Below are 15,956 nucleotides of genomic sequence, written 5' to 3' on the forward strand. Positions count from 1 at the left end.
CCCTGTGTACTACCCTGTGTACTACTGCACCATACTATATACTACCCACTGCACCACCCTGTGTTCTGCACACTGCACCACCCTGTGTACTAACCACTGCACCATACTATATACTACCCACTGCACCACCCTGTGTCCTGCACACTGCACCACCCTGTGTACTAACCACTGCACCATACTATATACTACCCACTGCACCACCCTGTGTACTACCCACTGCGCCATCCTGTGTACTGCCCACTGCACCACCCTGTGTACTACCCACTGTGCCACCCTGTGTACTACCCACTGCGCCACCCTGTGTACTACCCACTGCGCCACCCTGTGTACTGCCCACTGCACCACCCTGTGTACTGCCCACTGTGCCACCCTGTGTACTACCCACTGCGCCACCCTGTGTACTGCCCACTGCACCACTCTGTGTACTACCCACTGCGCCACCCTGTGTACTACCCACTGCACTACCCTGTGTACTACCCACTGCGCCACCCTGTGTACTACCCACTGCACTACCCTGTGTACTACCCACTGCACCACCCTGTGTACTGCCCACTGCACCATACTATATACTACCCACTGCACCACCCTGTGTACTACCCACTGCACCACCCTGTGTACTGCCCACTGCACCATACTATATACTACCCACTGCACCACCCTGTGTACTACCCACTGCGCCATCCTGTGTACTGCCCACTGCACCACCCTGTGTACTACCCACTGTGCCACCCTGTGTACTACCCACTGCGCCACCCTGTGTACTGCCCACTGCACCACCCTGTGTACTGCCCACTGTGCCACCCTGTGTACTACCCACTGCGCCACCCTGTGTACTGCCCACTGCACCACCCTGTGTACTACCCACTGCACCACTCTGTGTACTACCCACTGCGCCACCCTGTGTACTGCCCACTGCACTACCCTGTGTACTACCCACTGCACCACCCTGTGTACTACCCACTGCACTACCCTGTGTACTACCCACTGCGCCACCCTGTGTACTGCCCACTGCACTACCCTGTGTTCTGCCCACTGCACCACCCTGTGTACTACCCACTGCACCACCCTGTGTACTGCCCACTGCACTACCCTGTGTTCTGCCCACTGCACCACCCTGTGTACTGCCCACTGCACCACTTTGTGTACTACCCACTGCACCACCCTGTGTACTGCCCACTGCACCACCTCTCCGAGGCTCCCCGTATATAGAGAGTCTCTTATCCCGGGATCGGTGTGTCTGTTCTGTCATCCCGAACTACAAGTCCCAGTACAGAGGGAGGAGGGGGCGGGGAGGAATGTATGGAGGGGGCGGGGTGTACGGAGGTAGGCGGGGCGGGGTGTACGGAGGAGGCGGGATGTACGGAGGGGGTGGGACGGAGTGTAAGAAGGGGGCGGGGTGTACGGAGGAGGCGGGGCGGAGGTCAGACAACGGTTCGTGATGATGCCCAGCCCCGCCCCCTGGAGACAGCTCTGGTCGTTAGGGGGCGGAGCGATGAGTTGTTAGGGGGATGCGGAGGTCATGTGACGGCGGGGCAGGAAGTGGTTGGTCCGGAGAGGTGAGAGGAGACCCGAACCGGGAGATTCAAGATGAGGTGAGAGAGAGGAGACACTAGGGGCATAGAGGAAGATGGAACCCTAGGGGGCGGAGAGAGAGAGAGGAGACCCTGGGGTGGGGGGGAGAAGAGACTTTGGGGTTGGGGACCCTGTGGTGGGGTGGGTAAGGAGGGGTGGGAGAGGAGACTTTGGGGTGGGGGTAGGGAGGGGGAGAGGAGACTTTGGGGTGGGGGTAGGGAGGGGGAGAGGAGACTTTGGGGTGAGGGTAGGGAGGGGGAGAGGAGACTTTGGGGTGGGGGTAGGGAGGGGGAGAGGAGACTTTGGGGTGGGGGTAGGGAGGGGGAGAGGAGACTTTGGGGTGAGGGTAGGGAGGGGGAGAGGAGACTTTGGGGTGAGGGTAGGGAGGGGGAGAGGAGACTTTGGGGTGAGGGTAGGGAGGGGGAGAGGAGACTTTGGGGTGACGGTAGGGAGGGGGAGAGGAGACTTTGGGGTGGGAGGGGAGAGGAGACTTTGGGGTGGGGGTAGGGAGGGGGAGAGGAGACTTTGGGGTGGGGGTAGGGAGGGGGAGAGGAGACTTTGGGGTGACGGTAGGGAGGGGGAGAGGAGACTTTGGGGTGGGAGGGGAGAGGAGACTTTGGGGTGGGGGTAGGGAGGGGGAGAGGAGACTTTGGGGTGGGGGTAGGGAGGGGGAGAGGAGACTTTGGGGTGGGGGTAGGGAGGGGGAGAGGAGACTTTGGGGTGAGGGTAGGGAGGGGGAGAGGAGACTTTGGGGTGAGGGTAGGGAGGGGGAGAGGAGACTTTGGGGTGAGGGTAGGGAGGGGGAGAGGAGACTTTGGGGTGGGGGTAGGGAGGGGGAGAGGAGACTTTGGGGTGGGGGTAGGGAGGGGGAGAGGAGACTTTGGGGTGAGGGTAGGGAGGGGGAGAGGAGACTTTGGGGTGGGGGGTAGGGAGGGGGAGAGGAGACTTTGGGGTGGGGGTAGGGAGGGGGAGAGGAGACTTTGGGGTGACGGTAGGGAGGGGGAGAGGAGACTTTGGGGTGACGGTAGGGAGGGGGAGAGGAGACTTTGGGGTGACGGTAGGGAGGGGGAGAGGAGACTTTGGGGTGAGGGTAGGGAGGGGGAGAGGAGACTTTGGGGTGACGGTAGGGAGGGGGAGAGGAGACTTTGGGGTGAGGGTAGGGAGGGGGAGAGGAGACTTTGGGGTGACGGTAGGGAGGGGGAGAGGAGACTTTGGGGTGAGGGTAGGGAGGGGGAGAGGAGACTTTGGGGTGACGGTAGGGAGGGGGAGAGGAGACTTTGGGGTGAGGGTAGGGAGGGGGAGAGGAGACTTTGGGGTGACGGTAGGGAGGGGGAGAGGAGACTTTGGGGTGAGGGTAGGGAGGGGGAGAAGAGACTTTGGGGTAGGGAGGGGGGGGGACTTTGGGGTGGGTGGGAGGGGGAGAAGAGACCTGGGGGGTGATGAGAGAAGGGATAACCTGGGGTGGGAGGGGAGAGGAGACTTTGGGGTGGGAGGAGAGGAGATCTCTCTAGCTGTGACCTCTTTGTAAATATTTGGGACATGAGAAGGAAATCCTCCCGATGATGTCACACCTCATTGTTTACATAATAGTAAGTCATGTGATCAGCAGGTTGGGGGAGGAGTTAGCGGTCACATGACTGTCCAATAATAATTCTGTGTCCTGTATTATTGGGGGTTTGTTACATTAATCAATACTTCTAGGAAAATAACAAATCATTGTAGCGATAAATGATGGAAGAAGAGGTAATCCATCGTCTGCTTTCCTTTCCCACCTGACTTGTATGTGGGGGACTTCAGGACCCGAATACCACCTATGAGGCCTGCTTGTCTCTGGGCAGACGATGTTGATCTCGGTGTTCTCAGCGCAAAGTCCGAGTTGTCAGGACACGCTCTCCATCTGGGGTAAAAATCGGTAGCCAGCGGGACCAGCTTCCAATCTGCCTGCATCCTAACAACAAAGGATGCCTTCAGCCTATCTATGGAGAATATTAGACTGCAATAGGTACATGTGTCCCAGCAAAGGACAAACTAAGTGGGCAATCCCTGCCGGCATCCTAACGAACGATTGGCTGCATTAACAACCGCGCTCTGCAATGTATGTAAATGGGACTCAATGACACACTTTTTATACATATTTATTGTACAGATATATCATAAAATATTAAATCATTTTATGTAAATTGTTTATACAGTATATAGAAGGCCCCATGTTTGGTGTAGATCGGGGAGATCTCTGTCAGGTACAGATTGCCGGTTGTGATAGAATAATTTGCATGTCGCTCAGTAAAAGTAGGCGGAGTTATCCCCTTGTTGTTGTGTGTTTTTTTTAAAATATTTTTTAGGTATTGCTGCACTTCATTTAACATTTATTTTGCTTTCATGTCTCCTTTTTGGTACAGGCGGATGGAACCAACGTGGACATGACAATGACGCAGGGGGTGGAGCTTGGCCGGGATTGGCTGGCTCTGCAGAGGGAGCTTCAGAACTCTCTAGAAGCCCAGAAGAGGCAGGCGGTGCTGGTGGAGAAGCTGCAGGCCAAGGTGACTTGTGAGCGCGCCCGTGCCCCGGGGGTCCCAGTATGTATGTATGTATGTGTGTGTGTGTGTGTGGTCCCAGTACGTGTGTGCGCCCCAGGGGTCCCAGTATGTATGTATGTATGTATCTGTGTGTGTGTGTGCACCAGGGGTCCCAGTACATATATATGTGTGTATGTGCCGGAACTGCCAGTATGTGTATGTGGAGTTCCAAGCATGTCTATGTCAGAGATTCCGGTGGTGGAGCTCCCAGTATGTATATGGATAACCTCCCCAGTGTGTGTATACTGGAGCTCCCCGGTATGTGTTGGAGCCCCTGGTATGTGTGTGTGTGTTGGACCCCCCCCCCCCGGTATGTGTGTGTGTGTTGGACCCCCCCCCCGGGTGTGTGTGGTGTGTTGGACCCCCCCAGTATGTGTGTGTGTTGGACCCCCCCCCCCGGTATGTGTGTGTGTGTTGGACCCCCCCCCGGTATGTGTGTGTGTTGGACCCCCCCAGTATGTGTGTGTGTTGGACCCCCCCCCCCGGTGTGTGTGTGTGTGTTGGACCCCCCCCCAGTATGTGTGTGTGTTGGACCCCCGGTATGTGTGTGTGTGTTGACCCCCCCCCCCGGTATGTGTGTGTGTGTTGGACCCCCCCCCCCGGTATGTGTGTGTGTGTTGGACCCCCCCCCCCCGGTATGTGTGTGTGTGTTGGACCCCCCCCCCCCGGTATGTGTGTGTGTGTTGGACCCCCCGGTATGTGTGTGTGTGTGTGTGGACCCCCCCCCGGTATGTGTGTGTGTGTGTGTGTGTGTGTTGGACCCCCCCGGTATGTGTGTGTGTGTGTGTTGGACCCCCCCCCCATTATGTGTGTGTGTTGGACCCCCGGTATGTGTGTGTGTGTGTGTGTGTTGGACCCCCCCCCCGGTATGTGTGTGTGTTGGACCCCCCCCCCGGTATGTGTGTGTGTTGGACCCCCCCCCGGTATGTGTGTGTGTTGGACCCCCCCGGTATGTGTGTGTGTTGGACCCCCCCCGGTATGTGTGTGTGTTGGACCCCCCCCCGGTATGTGTGTGTGTTGGACCCCCCCCGGTATGTGTGTGTGTTGGACCCCCCCGGTATGTGTGTGTGTTGGACCCCCCCCCGGTATGTGTGTGTGTTGGACCCCCCCCCGGTATGTGTGTGTGTTGGACCCCCCCCGGTATGTGTGTGTGTGTTGGACCTCCCCGGTGTGTGTGTTGGACCCCCCCCCCCGGTATGTGTGTGTGTGTGTTGGACCCCCCGGTATGTGTGTGTGTGTGTGTGTTGGACCCCCCCCCCCGGTATGTGTGTGTGTTGGACCCCCCCCCCCCGGTATGTGTGTGTGTTGGACCCCCCCCCGGTATGTGTGTGTGTTGGACCCCCCCCCGGTATGTGTGTGTGTTGGACCCCCCCCCGGTATGTGTGTGTGTTGGACCCCCCCCGTAGTGTGTGTGTTGGACCCCCCCCCCGGTATGTGTGTGTGTTGGACCCCCCCCCCGGTATGTGTGTGTGTTGGACCCCCCCCGGTATGTGTGTGTGTTGGACCCCCCCCGGTATGTGTGTGTGTTGGACCCCCCCCCGGTATGTGTGTGTGTTGAACCCCCCCCCGGTATGTGTGTGTGTTGGACCCCCCCCCGGTATGTGTGTGTGTTGGACCCCCCCCCCGGTATGTGTGTGTGTTGGACCCCCCCCCGGTATGTGTGTGTGTTGGACCCCCCCCGGTATGTGTGTGTGTTGGACCCCCCGGTATGTGTGTGTGTGTTGACCCCCCCCCCCCAGTATGTGTGTGTGTTGGACCCCCCCGGTATGTGTGTGTGTGTTGGACCCCCCCCCCCCCAGTATGTGTGTGTGTTGGACCCCCCGGTATGTGTGTGTGTGTTGGACCCCCCCCCCCCGGTATGTGTGTCTGTGTGTTGGACCCCCCCCCCCGGGTATGTGTGTGTGTGTTGGACCCCCCCCCGGTATGTGTGTGTGTGTTGGACCCCGGATGTGGTGTGGTGGGTTGGACCCCCCCCCATTATGTGTGTGTGTTGGACCCCCCGGTATGTGTGTGTGTGTGTGTGTGTTGGACCCCCCCCCCGGTATGTGTGTGTGTTGGACCCCCCCCCCGGTATGTGTGTGTGTTGGACCCCCCCCCCCGGTATGTGTGTGTGTTGGACCCCCCCCCGGTATGTGTGTGTGTTGGACCCCCCCGGTATGTGTGTGTGTTGACCCCCCCCGGTATGTGTGTGTGTTGGACCCCCCCCCGGTATGTGTGTGTGTTGGACCCCCGGTATGTGTGGTGTGTTGGACCCCCCCCCGTTATGTGTGTGTGTTGGACCCCCCCCGGTATGTGTGTGTGGGTTGGACCCCCCCCGGTATGTGTGTGTGTGTTGGACCTCCCCGGTGTGTGTGTTGGACCCCCCCCCCGACCCCGGTATGTGTGTGTGTGTGTTGGACCCCCCCGGTATGTGTGTCGTGTGTGTGTGTTGGACCCCCCCCCCCCGGTATGTGTGTGTGTTGGACCCCCCCCCCCGGTAATTGTGTGTGTTGACCCCCCCCCGGTATGTGTGTGTGTTGGACCCCCCCCCGGTATGTGTGTGTGTTGGACCCCCCCCCCGGTATGTGTGTGTGTTGGACCCCCCCCCGGTATGTGTGTGTGTTGGACCCCCCCCCCGGTATGTGTGTGTGTTGGACCCCCCCCCCGGTATGTGTGTGTGTTGGACCCCCCCGGTATGTGTGTGTGTTGGACCCCCCCCGGTATGTGTGTGTGTTGGACCCCCCCCGGTATGTGTGTGTGTTGAACCCCCCCCCGGTATGTGTGTGTGTTGGACCCCCCCCCCGGTATGTGTGTGTGTTGGACCCCCCCCCCGGTATGTGTGTGTGTTGGACCCCCCCCCCGGTATGTGTGTGTGTTGGACCCCCCCCCCGGTATGTGTGTGTGTTGGACCCCCCCCCCGGTATGTGTGTGTGTTGGACCCCCCCCCCGGTATGTGTGTGTGTTGGACCCCCCCCCCCGGTATGTGTGTGTGTGTTGGACCCCCCCCCCGGTATGTGTGTGTGTGTTGGACCCCCCCCCCCGGTATGTGTGTGTGTGTTGGACCCCCCCCCCCGGTATGTGTGTGTGTGTTGGACCCCCCCCCCCCGGTATGTGTGTGTGTGTTGGACCCCCCCGGTATGTGTGTGTGTGTTGGACCCCCCCCCGGTATGTGTGTGTGTGTGTGTTGGACCCCCCCGGTATGTGTGTGTGTGTGTTGGACCCCCCCCCATTATGTGTGTGTGTTGGACCCCCCCCCGGTATGTGTGTGTGTGTGTTGGACCCCCCGTATGTGTGTGTGTGTGTGTGTGTGTTGACCCCCCCCCCCCGGTATGTGTGTGTGTTGGACCCCCCCCCGGTATGTGTGTGTGTTGACCCCCCCCCGGTATGTGTGTGTGTTGGACCTCCCGGTGTGTGTGTTGGACCCCCCCCCGGTATGTGTGTGTGTTGGACCTCCCCGGTGTGTGTGTTGGACCCCCCCCCGGTATGTGTGTGTGTGTGTTGGACCCCCCGGTATGTGTGTGTGTGTGTGTTGGACCCCCCGGTATGTGTGTGTGTTGGACCCCCCCCCCCGGTATGTGTGTGTGTTGGACCCCCCCCCGGTATGTGTGTGTGTTGGACCCCCCCCCCGGTATGGTGTGTGTTGGACCCCCCCCCCGGTATGTGTGTGTGTTGGACCCCCCCCCCGGTATGTGTGTGTGTTGACCCCCCCCCCGGTATGTGTGTGTGTTGGACCCCCCCCCCGGTATGTGTGTGTGTTGGACCCCCCCCCCGGTATGTGTGTGTGTTGGACCCCCCCCCCCCCGGTATGTGTGTGTGTTGGACCCCCCCCGGTATGTGTGTGTGTTGGACCCCCCCCCGGTATGTGTGTGTGTTGGACCCCCCCCGGTATGTGTGTGTGTTGGACCCCCCCCCGGTATGTGTGTGTGTTGGACCCCCCCCCGGTATGTGTGTGTGTTGGACCCCCCCCCGGTATGTGTGTGTGTTGGACCCCCCCCCCGGTATGTGTGTGTGTTGGACCCCCCCCCCCCGGTATGGGTGTGTTGGACCTCCCCGGTGTGTGTGTTGGACCCCCCCCGGTATGTGTGTGTGTTGGACCTCCCCGGTGTGTGTGTTGGACCCCCCCCCCCCGGTGTGTGTGTGTGTGTGTGTGTGTGTGTGTGTGTGTGTGTGTGTGTGTGTGTGTGTGTGTGTGTGTGTGTGTGTGTTGGACCCCCCGGTATGTGTGTGTGTGTGTGTGTGTTGGACCCCCCCCCCCGGTATGTGTGTGTGTTGGACCCCCCCCCCGGTATGTGTGTGTGTTGGACCCCCCCCCCGGTATGTGTGTGTGTTGGACCCCCCCCCCGGTATGTGTGTGTGGTTGACCCCCCCCCCGGTATGTGTGTTGTTGGACCCCCCCCCCCCCGTATGTGTGTGTGTTGGACCCCCCCCCCCGGTATGTGTGTGTGTTGGACCCCCCCCCCCCGGTATGTGTGTGTGTTGGACCCCCCCCCCCCCCCGGTATGTGTGTGTGTTGGACCCCCCCCCCGGTATGTGTGTGTGTTGGACCCCCCCCCCGGTATGTGTGTGTGTTGGACCCCCCCCCGGTATGTGTGTGTGTTGGACCCCCCCCCCCCGGTATGTGTGTGTGTTGGACCCCCCCCCCCGGTATGTGTGTGTTGGACCCCCCCCCCGGTATGTGTGTGTTGGACCCCCCCCCGGGTATGTGTGTGTTGGACCCCCCCCGGTATGTGTGTGTTGGACCCCCCCCAGTATTTGTGTGTGTTGGACCTCCCGTGTGTGTGTTGGACCCCCCGGTATGTGTGTGTGTGTGTGTTGGACCCCCCCCCGGTATGTGTGTGTGTTGGACCCCCCCCCGGTATGTGTGTGTGTTGGACCCCCCCCCGGTATGTGTGTGTGTTGGACCCCCCCCCGGTATGTGTGTGTGTTGGACCCCCCCCCCCCGGTATGTGTGTGTGTTGGACCCCCCCCCCCCCGGTATGTGTGTGTGTTGGACCCCCCCCCCGGTATGTGTGTGTGTTGGACCCCCCCCCCGGTATGTGTGTGTGTTGGACCCCCCCCCCCGGTATGTGTGTGTGTTGGACCCCCCCCCCGGTATGTGTGTGTGTTGGACCCCCCGGTATGTGTGTGTGTGTGTTGGACCCCCCCCCGGTATGTTACATATAGTAGGCGAGGTTGAAAAAAGACACAAGTCCATCAAGTCCAACCTATGTGTGTGATTATTAGGGGTGCTGAAATTAATCGTTGCATCGCGATTCGGGTGTCCCCGATGTGGCATCGATGCATAAAACCCCGAAAATCGATGTTTGGTGACGTCATTAGTAGCCCCGCCCCTCCCGGGAAAGCGCTCGAGAAAATTTTTAAACCGTCTTTATTTTAATAAATATATTACAAAGGATGGTGTGCCCCCGCTGTATGTGCTTTTTTAAAAAACAATGTCACTTCATATCGAACTTCGCCGGTATACGATCATGTGACTCCCGGCCCGCCCCGCCCCTCTCCGCTCTTTTCTTCGCTCTCCGCTTCCGTCTCCTGAGTCCTGACATCAACGGGGATTTCTCAGTCCCGCCCGCCTCTCTTCTGATACGATAACTATAGTCAGCGGGCGGGACTGAGAATTCCCCGCTGACGTCAGGACTCAGGAGACACGTGAGCGGAGAGCGGAGAGGGGAGAGGGAAGAGGAGAGCGGAGAGGGGCGGGACGGCCGGGAGTCACATGATCGTATACCGGCAAAATTTGGTATGAAGTGACATCGTTTTTTAAAAGCACATACAGCGGGGGCACACCATCCTTTGTAATATATTTATTAAAAGAAAGTAATTGGGGGGGGGGGGTCAGTGATGGCTGCTCGTTTGGCGGGCACAAGTGGCTGAGTTTGGGCAAAGGTGGCTGAGTTTGGCGGGCACAGGTGGCTGAGTTTGGCGGGCACAGGTGGCTGCGTTTGGGCACAGGTGGCTGCGTTTGGGCACAGGTGGCTGCGTTTGGGCACAGGTGGCTGAGTTTGGCGGGCACAGGTGGCTGAGTTTGGCGGGCACAGGTGGCTGCGTTTGGGCACAGGTGGCTGCGTTTGGGCACAGGTGGCTGCGTTTGGCGGGCACAGGTGGCTACGTTTGGCGGGCACAGGTGGCTGCGTTTGGGCACAGGTGGCTGAGTTTGGCGGGCACAAGTGGCTGCGTTTGGGCACAGGTGGCTGCGTTTGGGCACAGGTGGCTGCGTTTGGGCACAGGTGGCTGAGTTTGGCGGGCACAAGTGGCTGCGTTTTGGCACAGGTGGCTGCGTTTGGGCACAGGTGGCTGCGTTTGGGCACAGGTGGCTGAGTTTGGCGGGCACAAGTGGCTGCGTTTTGGCACAGGTGGCTGCGTTTGGCGGGCACAAGTGGCTGCGTTTGGCGGGCACAAGTGGCTGCGTTTGGCGGGCACAGGTGGCAGCGTTTGGGCACAGGTGGCTGCGTTTGGGCACAGGTGGCTGCGTTTGGCGGGCACAAGTGGCTGCGTTTGGGCACAGGTGGCTGCGTTTGGCGGGCACAGGTGGCTGCGTTTGGCGGGCACAGGTGGCTGCGTTTGGCGGGCACAAGTGGCTGCGTTTGGCGGGCACAAGTGGCTGCGTTTGGCGGGCACAAGTGGCTGCGTTTGGCGGGCACAAGTGGCTGCGTTTGGCGGGCACAAGTGGCTGCGTTTGGCGGGCACAAGTGGCTGCGTTTGGCGGGCACAGGTGGCAGCGTTTGGCGGGCACAAGTGGCTGCGTTTGGGCACAGGTGGCTGCGTTTGGCGGGCACAAGTGGCTGCGTTTGGGCACAGGTGGCTGCGTTTGGGCACAGGTGGCTGCGTTTGGCGGGCACAAGTGGCTGCGTTTGGGCACAGGTGGCTGCGTTTGGCGGGCACAGGTGGCTGCGTTTGGCGGGCACAGGTGGCTGCGTTTGGCGGGCACAAGTGGCTGCGTTTGGCGGGCACAAGTGGCTGCGTTTGGCGGGCACAAGTGGCTGCGTTTGGCGGGCACAAGTGGCTGCGTTTGGGCACAAGTGGCTGCGTTTGGCGGGCACAAATGGCTGCGTTTGGCGGGCACAAATGGCTGCGTTTGGGCACAGGTGGCTGCGTTTGGGCACAGGTGGCTGCGTTTGGCTGGCACAGGTGGCTGCGTTTTGGCACAAGTGGCTGCGTTTTGGCACAGGTGGCTGAGTTTGGCGGGCACAGATGGCTGCGTTTGACGGGCACAGATGGCTGCGTTTGACGGGGGAGGTTCAGTATTTTTCAGTTTGTTTGCGCCCCCCCAAAAAATTTTGAGCACCAGCCGCCACTGGTCAGCACAGAGACAGTACAGGGAACTTCACAGGGCTGTTTGTCATCTGTGGATTCTTTCCCTTTTGACCTCCCAGCAGCAGTGTGTGTGAATCTCTGTACCTTGTAGTGCACCGGATTACTGCACTTTTTAGGGAGTGAGGTTATTTTTAATTTAAAGCAGAGTTCCAGTCAATTTTTTGTTTATTAGAAGTCAGCAGCTACAAAAAAAGTGCATGTTCTGACTTTTAATAAAAAGACACTCACCTGTCCCACAATCCAGCGACGTGGCCACCCAAACCCTCCCTTCTCTCCCCCGCCTGTCCACAGCGCTGGCAATACTACTGTGGGCATCCGGCTGTGACAGCTTGCAGCTTCACAGCCGGGTGCGCATGTCTCACTGCGCTGTCCTGCATAGCCGGGCAATCTTTTGGGAACTGTGATGTGTCCCAGAAGATTGCAGGGTGGAAGGGCCACCTAGGCGGCCCAAGCGGAAGTGGGAGCTCGTCGGTAATCGTGATGTATCGCGAATCGAATCGTTGACCAGATAATCGTAATCGAATCGAATCGTGAGACCAGTGAAGATGCGCAGCCCTAGTGATTATATGTCAGTATTACATTACATATCCCTGTATGTTGCGGTCATTCAGGTGATTATCTAATAGTTTCTTGAAGCTATCAATGCTCCCCGCTGAGACCACCACCTGTGGAAGGGAATTCCACATCCTTACCGCTCTTACAGTAAAGAACCCTCTACATAGTTTAAGGTTAAACCTCTTTTCTTCTAATTGTGATGAGTGGCCACGAGTCTTATTAAACTCTCTTCTGCGAAAAAGTTTTATCCCTATTGTGGGGTCACCAGTACAGTATTTATATATTGTGGGGTCACCAGTCTGGTATTTGTATATTGTGGGGTCACCAGTCCGGTATTTGTATATTGTGGGGTCACCAGTCCGGTATTTGTATATTGTGGGGTCACCAGTCCGGTATTTGTATATTGTGGGGTCACCAGTACAGTATTTATACATTGAAATCATATCCCCTCTCAAGCGTCTCTTCTCCAGAGAGAATAAGTTCAGTGCTCACAACCTTTCCTCATAACTAAGATCCTCCAGACCCTTTATTAGCTTTGTTGCCCTTCTTTGTACTCGCTCCATTTCCAGTACATCCTTCCTGAGGACTGGTGCCCAGAACTGGACAGCATACTCCAGGTGCGGCCGGACCAGAGTCTTGTAGAGCGGGAGAATTATCGTTTTATCTCTGGAGTTGATCCCCCTTTTAATGCCAATATTCTGTTTGCTTTGTTAGCAGCAGCTTGGCATTGCATGCCATTGCTGAGCCTATCATCTACTAGGACCCCCAGGTCCTTTTCCATCCTAGATCCCCCCAGAGGTTCTCCCCCCAGTGTATAGATTGCATTCATATTTTTGCCACCCAAATGCATTATTTTACATTTTTCGACATTGAACCTCATTTGCCATGTAGTCGCCCCTCCCCCATTAATTTGTTCAGATCTTTTTGCAAGATTTCCACATCCTGCGGAGAAGTTATTGCCCTGCTTAGCTTAGTATCGTCCGCAAATACAGAGATTGAACTGTTTATCCCATCCTCCAGATCGTTTATGAACAAATTAAATAGGATTGGTCCCAGCACAGAACCCTGGGGAACCCCACTACCCACCCCTGACCATTCTGAGTACTCCCCATTTATCACCACCCTCTGAACACGCCCTTGTAGCCAGTTTTCAATCCATGTACTCACCCTATGGTCCATGCCAACGCACCTTATTTTGTACAGTAAACGTTTATGGGGAACTGTGTCAAATGCTTTTGCAAAATCCAGATACACCACGTCTACGGGCCTTCCTTTATCTAGATGGCAACTCACCTCCTCATAGAAGGTTAATAGATTGGTTTGGCAAGAACGATTCTTCATGAATCCATGCTGATTACTGCTAATGATATCATTCTTATTACTAAAATCTTGTATATAGTCCCTTATCATCCCCTCCAAGAGTTTACATACTATTGATGTTAGGCTAACTGGTCTGTAATTCCCAGGGATGTTTTTGGGGCCCTTTTTAAATATTGGTGCTACATTGGCTTTTCTCCAATCAGCTGGTACCATTCCAGTCAATAGACTGTCTGTAAAAATTAGGAACAACGGTCTGGCAATCACCTGACTGAGTTCCCTAAGTACCCTCGGATGCAAGCCATCTGGTCCCGGTGATTTATTAATGTTAAGTTTCTCAAGTCTAATTTTAATTCCGTCCTCTGTTAACCATGGAGGTGCTTCCTGTGTTGTGTCCTGAGGATAAACACTGCAGTTCTGGTTACTGAAGCCCCCTGATTCACTTGTGAAGACTGAGGAGAAGAATAAATTCAATACCTTCACCATCTCCCCATCCTTTGTAACCAGATGTCCTTCCTCATTCTTTATGGGGCCAATATGGTCTGTCCTCCCTTTTTTACTGTTTACATACTTAAAGAATTTCTTGGGATTTTTTTTTGCTCTCCTCCGCTATGTGTCTTTCATGTTCTATCTTAGCCAACCTAATTGCACCCTTACATTTCTTGTTGCATTCTTTATAAAGTCTGAATGCTGATAATGATCCCTCAACCTTGTATTTTTTGAAGGCCTTCTCCTTTGCTTTTATATGTATTTTTACATTGGAGTTAAGCCATCCAGGATTTTTGTTCGCTCTTTTAAATTTATTACCCAATGGGATACATTGGCTAATGCCCTTATTTAATATGCTCTTAAAGCAAACCCATCTCTCCTCCGTATTCTTTGTTCCTAATATTTTATCCCAATTTATGCCTTTTAGCAAGGTTTGTAGTTTAGGGAAGTTGGCTCTTTTGAAATTCAGTGTCTTTGTGTTCCCTTCATGTCTCCTATTTGTGTGATTAAATTATGTGTGTGTGTGTTGGACCCCCCCCCCGGTATGTGTGTGTGTGTGTGTGTGTTGGACCCCCCCCGGTATGTGTGTGTGTGTTGGACCCCCCCGGTATGTGTGTGTGTGTTGGACCCCCCCCGGTATGTGTGTGTGTGTGTTGGACCCCCCCCGGTATGTGTGTGTGTGTGTGTGTTGGACCCCCCCCGGTATGTGTGTGTGTGTGTGTGTGTGTGTTGGACCCCCCCCGGTATGTGTGTGTGTGTTGGACCCCCCCCGGTATGTGTGTGTGTGTGTTGGACCCCCCCCCGGTATGTGTGTGTGTGTGTTGGACCCCCCCCCGGTATGTGTGTGTGTGTGTGTTGGACCCCCCCCCGGTATGTGTGTGTGTGTGTTGGACCCCCCCCCGGTATGTGTGTGTGTGTGTTGGACCCCCCCCGGTATGTGTGTGTGTGTGTGTGTGTTGGACCCCCCCCGGTATGTGTGTGTGTGTGTGTTGGACCCCCCCCGGTATGTGTGTGTGTGTGTGTGTTGGACCCCCCCCGGTATGTGTGTGTGTGTGTGTTGGACCCCCCCCCGGTATGTGTGTGTGTGTTGGACCCCCCCCGGTATGTGTGTGTGTGTGTTGGACCCCCCCCGGTATGTGTGTGTGTGTGTTGGACCCCCCCCGGTATGTGTGTGTGTGTGTTGGACCCCCCCCGGTATGTGTGTGTGTGTTGGACCCCCCCCGGTATGTGTGTGTGTGTGTGTTGGACCCCCCCGGTATGTGTGTGTGTGTTGGACCCCCCCTGGTATGTGTATGTGTGTGTGTGTGTGTGTGTGTGTTGGACCCCCCCCGGTATGTGTGTGTGTGTGTGTGTTGGACCCCCCCCGGTATGTGTGTGTGTGTGTGTGTGTGTGTGTTGGACCCCCCCCGGTATGTGTGTGTGTGTGTGTGTGTGTGTTGGACCCCCCCGGTATGTGTGTGTGTGTGTGTGTTGGACCCCCCCCGGTGTGTGTGTGTGTGTGTGTGTGTGTGTTGGACCCCCCCCGGTATGTGTGTGTGTGTTGGACCCCCCCGGTATGTGTGTGTGTGTGTTGGACCCCCCCGGTATGTGTGTGTTGGACCCCCCCCGGTATGTGTGTGTTGGACCCCCCCCGGTATGTGTGTGTTGGACCCCCCCGGGTGTGTGTGTGTGTGTGTGTTGGACCCCCCCGGGTGTGTGTGTGTGTGTTGGACCCTCCCCGGTATGTGTGTGTGTGTGTTGGACCCCCCCGGTATGTGTGTGTGTGTGTTGGACCCCCCCTGGTATGTGTGTGTGTGTGTGTGTGTTGGACCCCCTGATATGTGTGTACTCTTCTATCAAAGGTTGTTGTCGTTTTGTGCACAAATCAAACGGGATAAATTCGGCATCTGAATCCTCCAATCAGGGGACACTTCTGCTTGTTTGCACTTTAATAAAAAAATCTACAGAGCGAACGATTTTGTTTTCTGAGCTCTTCCTGCAATATTGAAGTATTTACTCTCTTTAAAGCAGAAATCAACTCCCCCGATCAGCATGAACTATTATTAGTCCTTCCGCTGCTGGCATTATAAATAGATAGGAAGGTGGATCTTATTTCCCATTTTTTAATTTTTTTTATTTACATTTCCTTAGTTACTTCCTGGTTTCTAGCCTAGGCCA

At 56.7% G+C, this 15,956-nt stretch overlaps 1 protein-coding gene across 1 annotated transcript in view; it reads left to right on the forward strand.

The window, feature by feature from the left end:
* The first annotated feature begins 1,479 nt into the window (after nt 1-1,479).
* The window catches only part of LOC141105562 (uncharacterized), a 104,953-nt gene continuing 90,476 nt past the window's right edge, over nt 1,480-15,956 (forward strand). The window contains exons 1-2 of the mRNA XM_073595454.1: nt 1,480-1,592; nt 3,972-4,112. Coding sequence (XP_073451555.1) covers nt 1,509-1,592; nt 3,972-4,112 — 225 coding nt within the window. The 5' untranslated portion in view covers nt 1,480-1,508. The remainder of the gene's footprint in view (nt 1,593-3,971; nt 4,113-15,956) is intronic.

Source organism: Aquarana catesbeiana, linkage group LG08 (genome assembly GCF_042186555.1).
Source record: "Aquarana catesbeiana isolate 2022-GZ linkage group LG08, ASM4218655v1, whole genome shotgun sequence".
NCBI classification, from domain to species: Eukaryota; Metazoa; Chordata; class Amphibia; order Anura; family Ranidae; genus Aquarana; species Aquarana catesbeiana.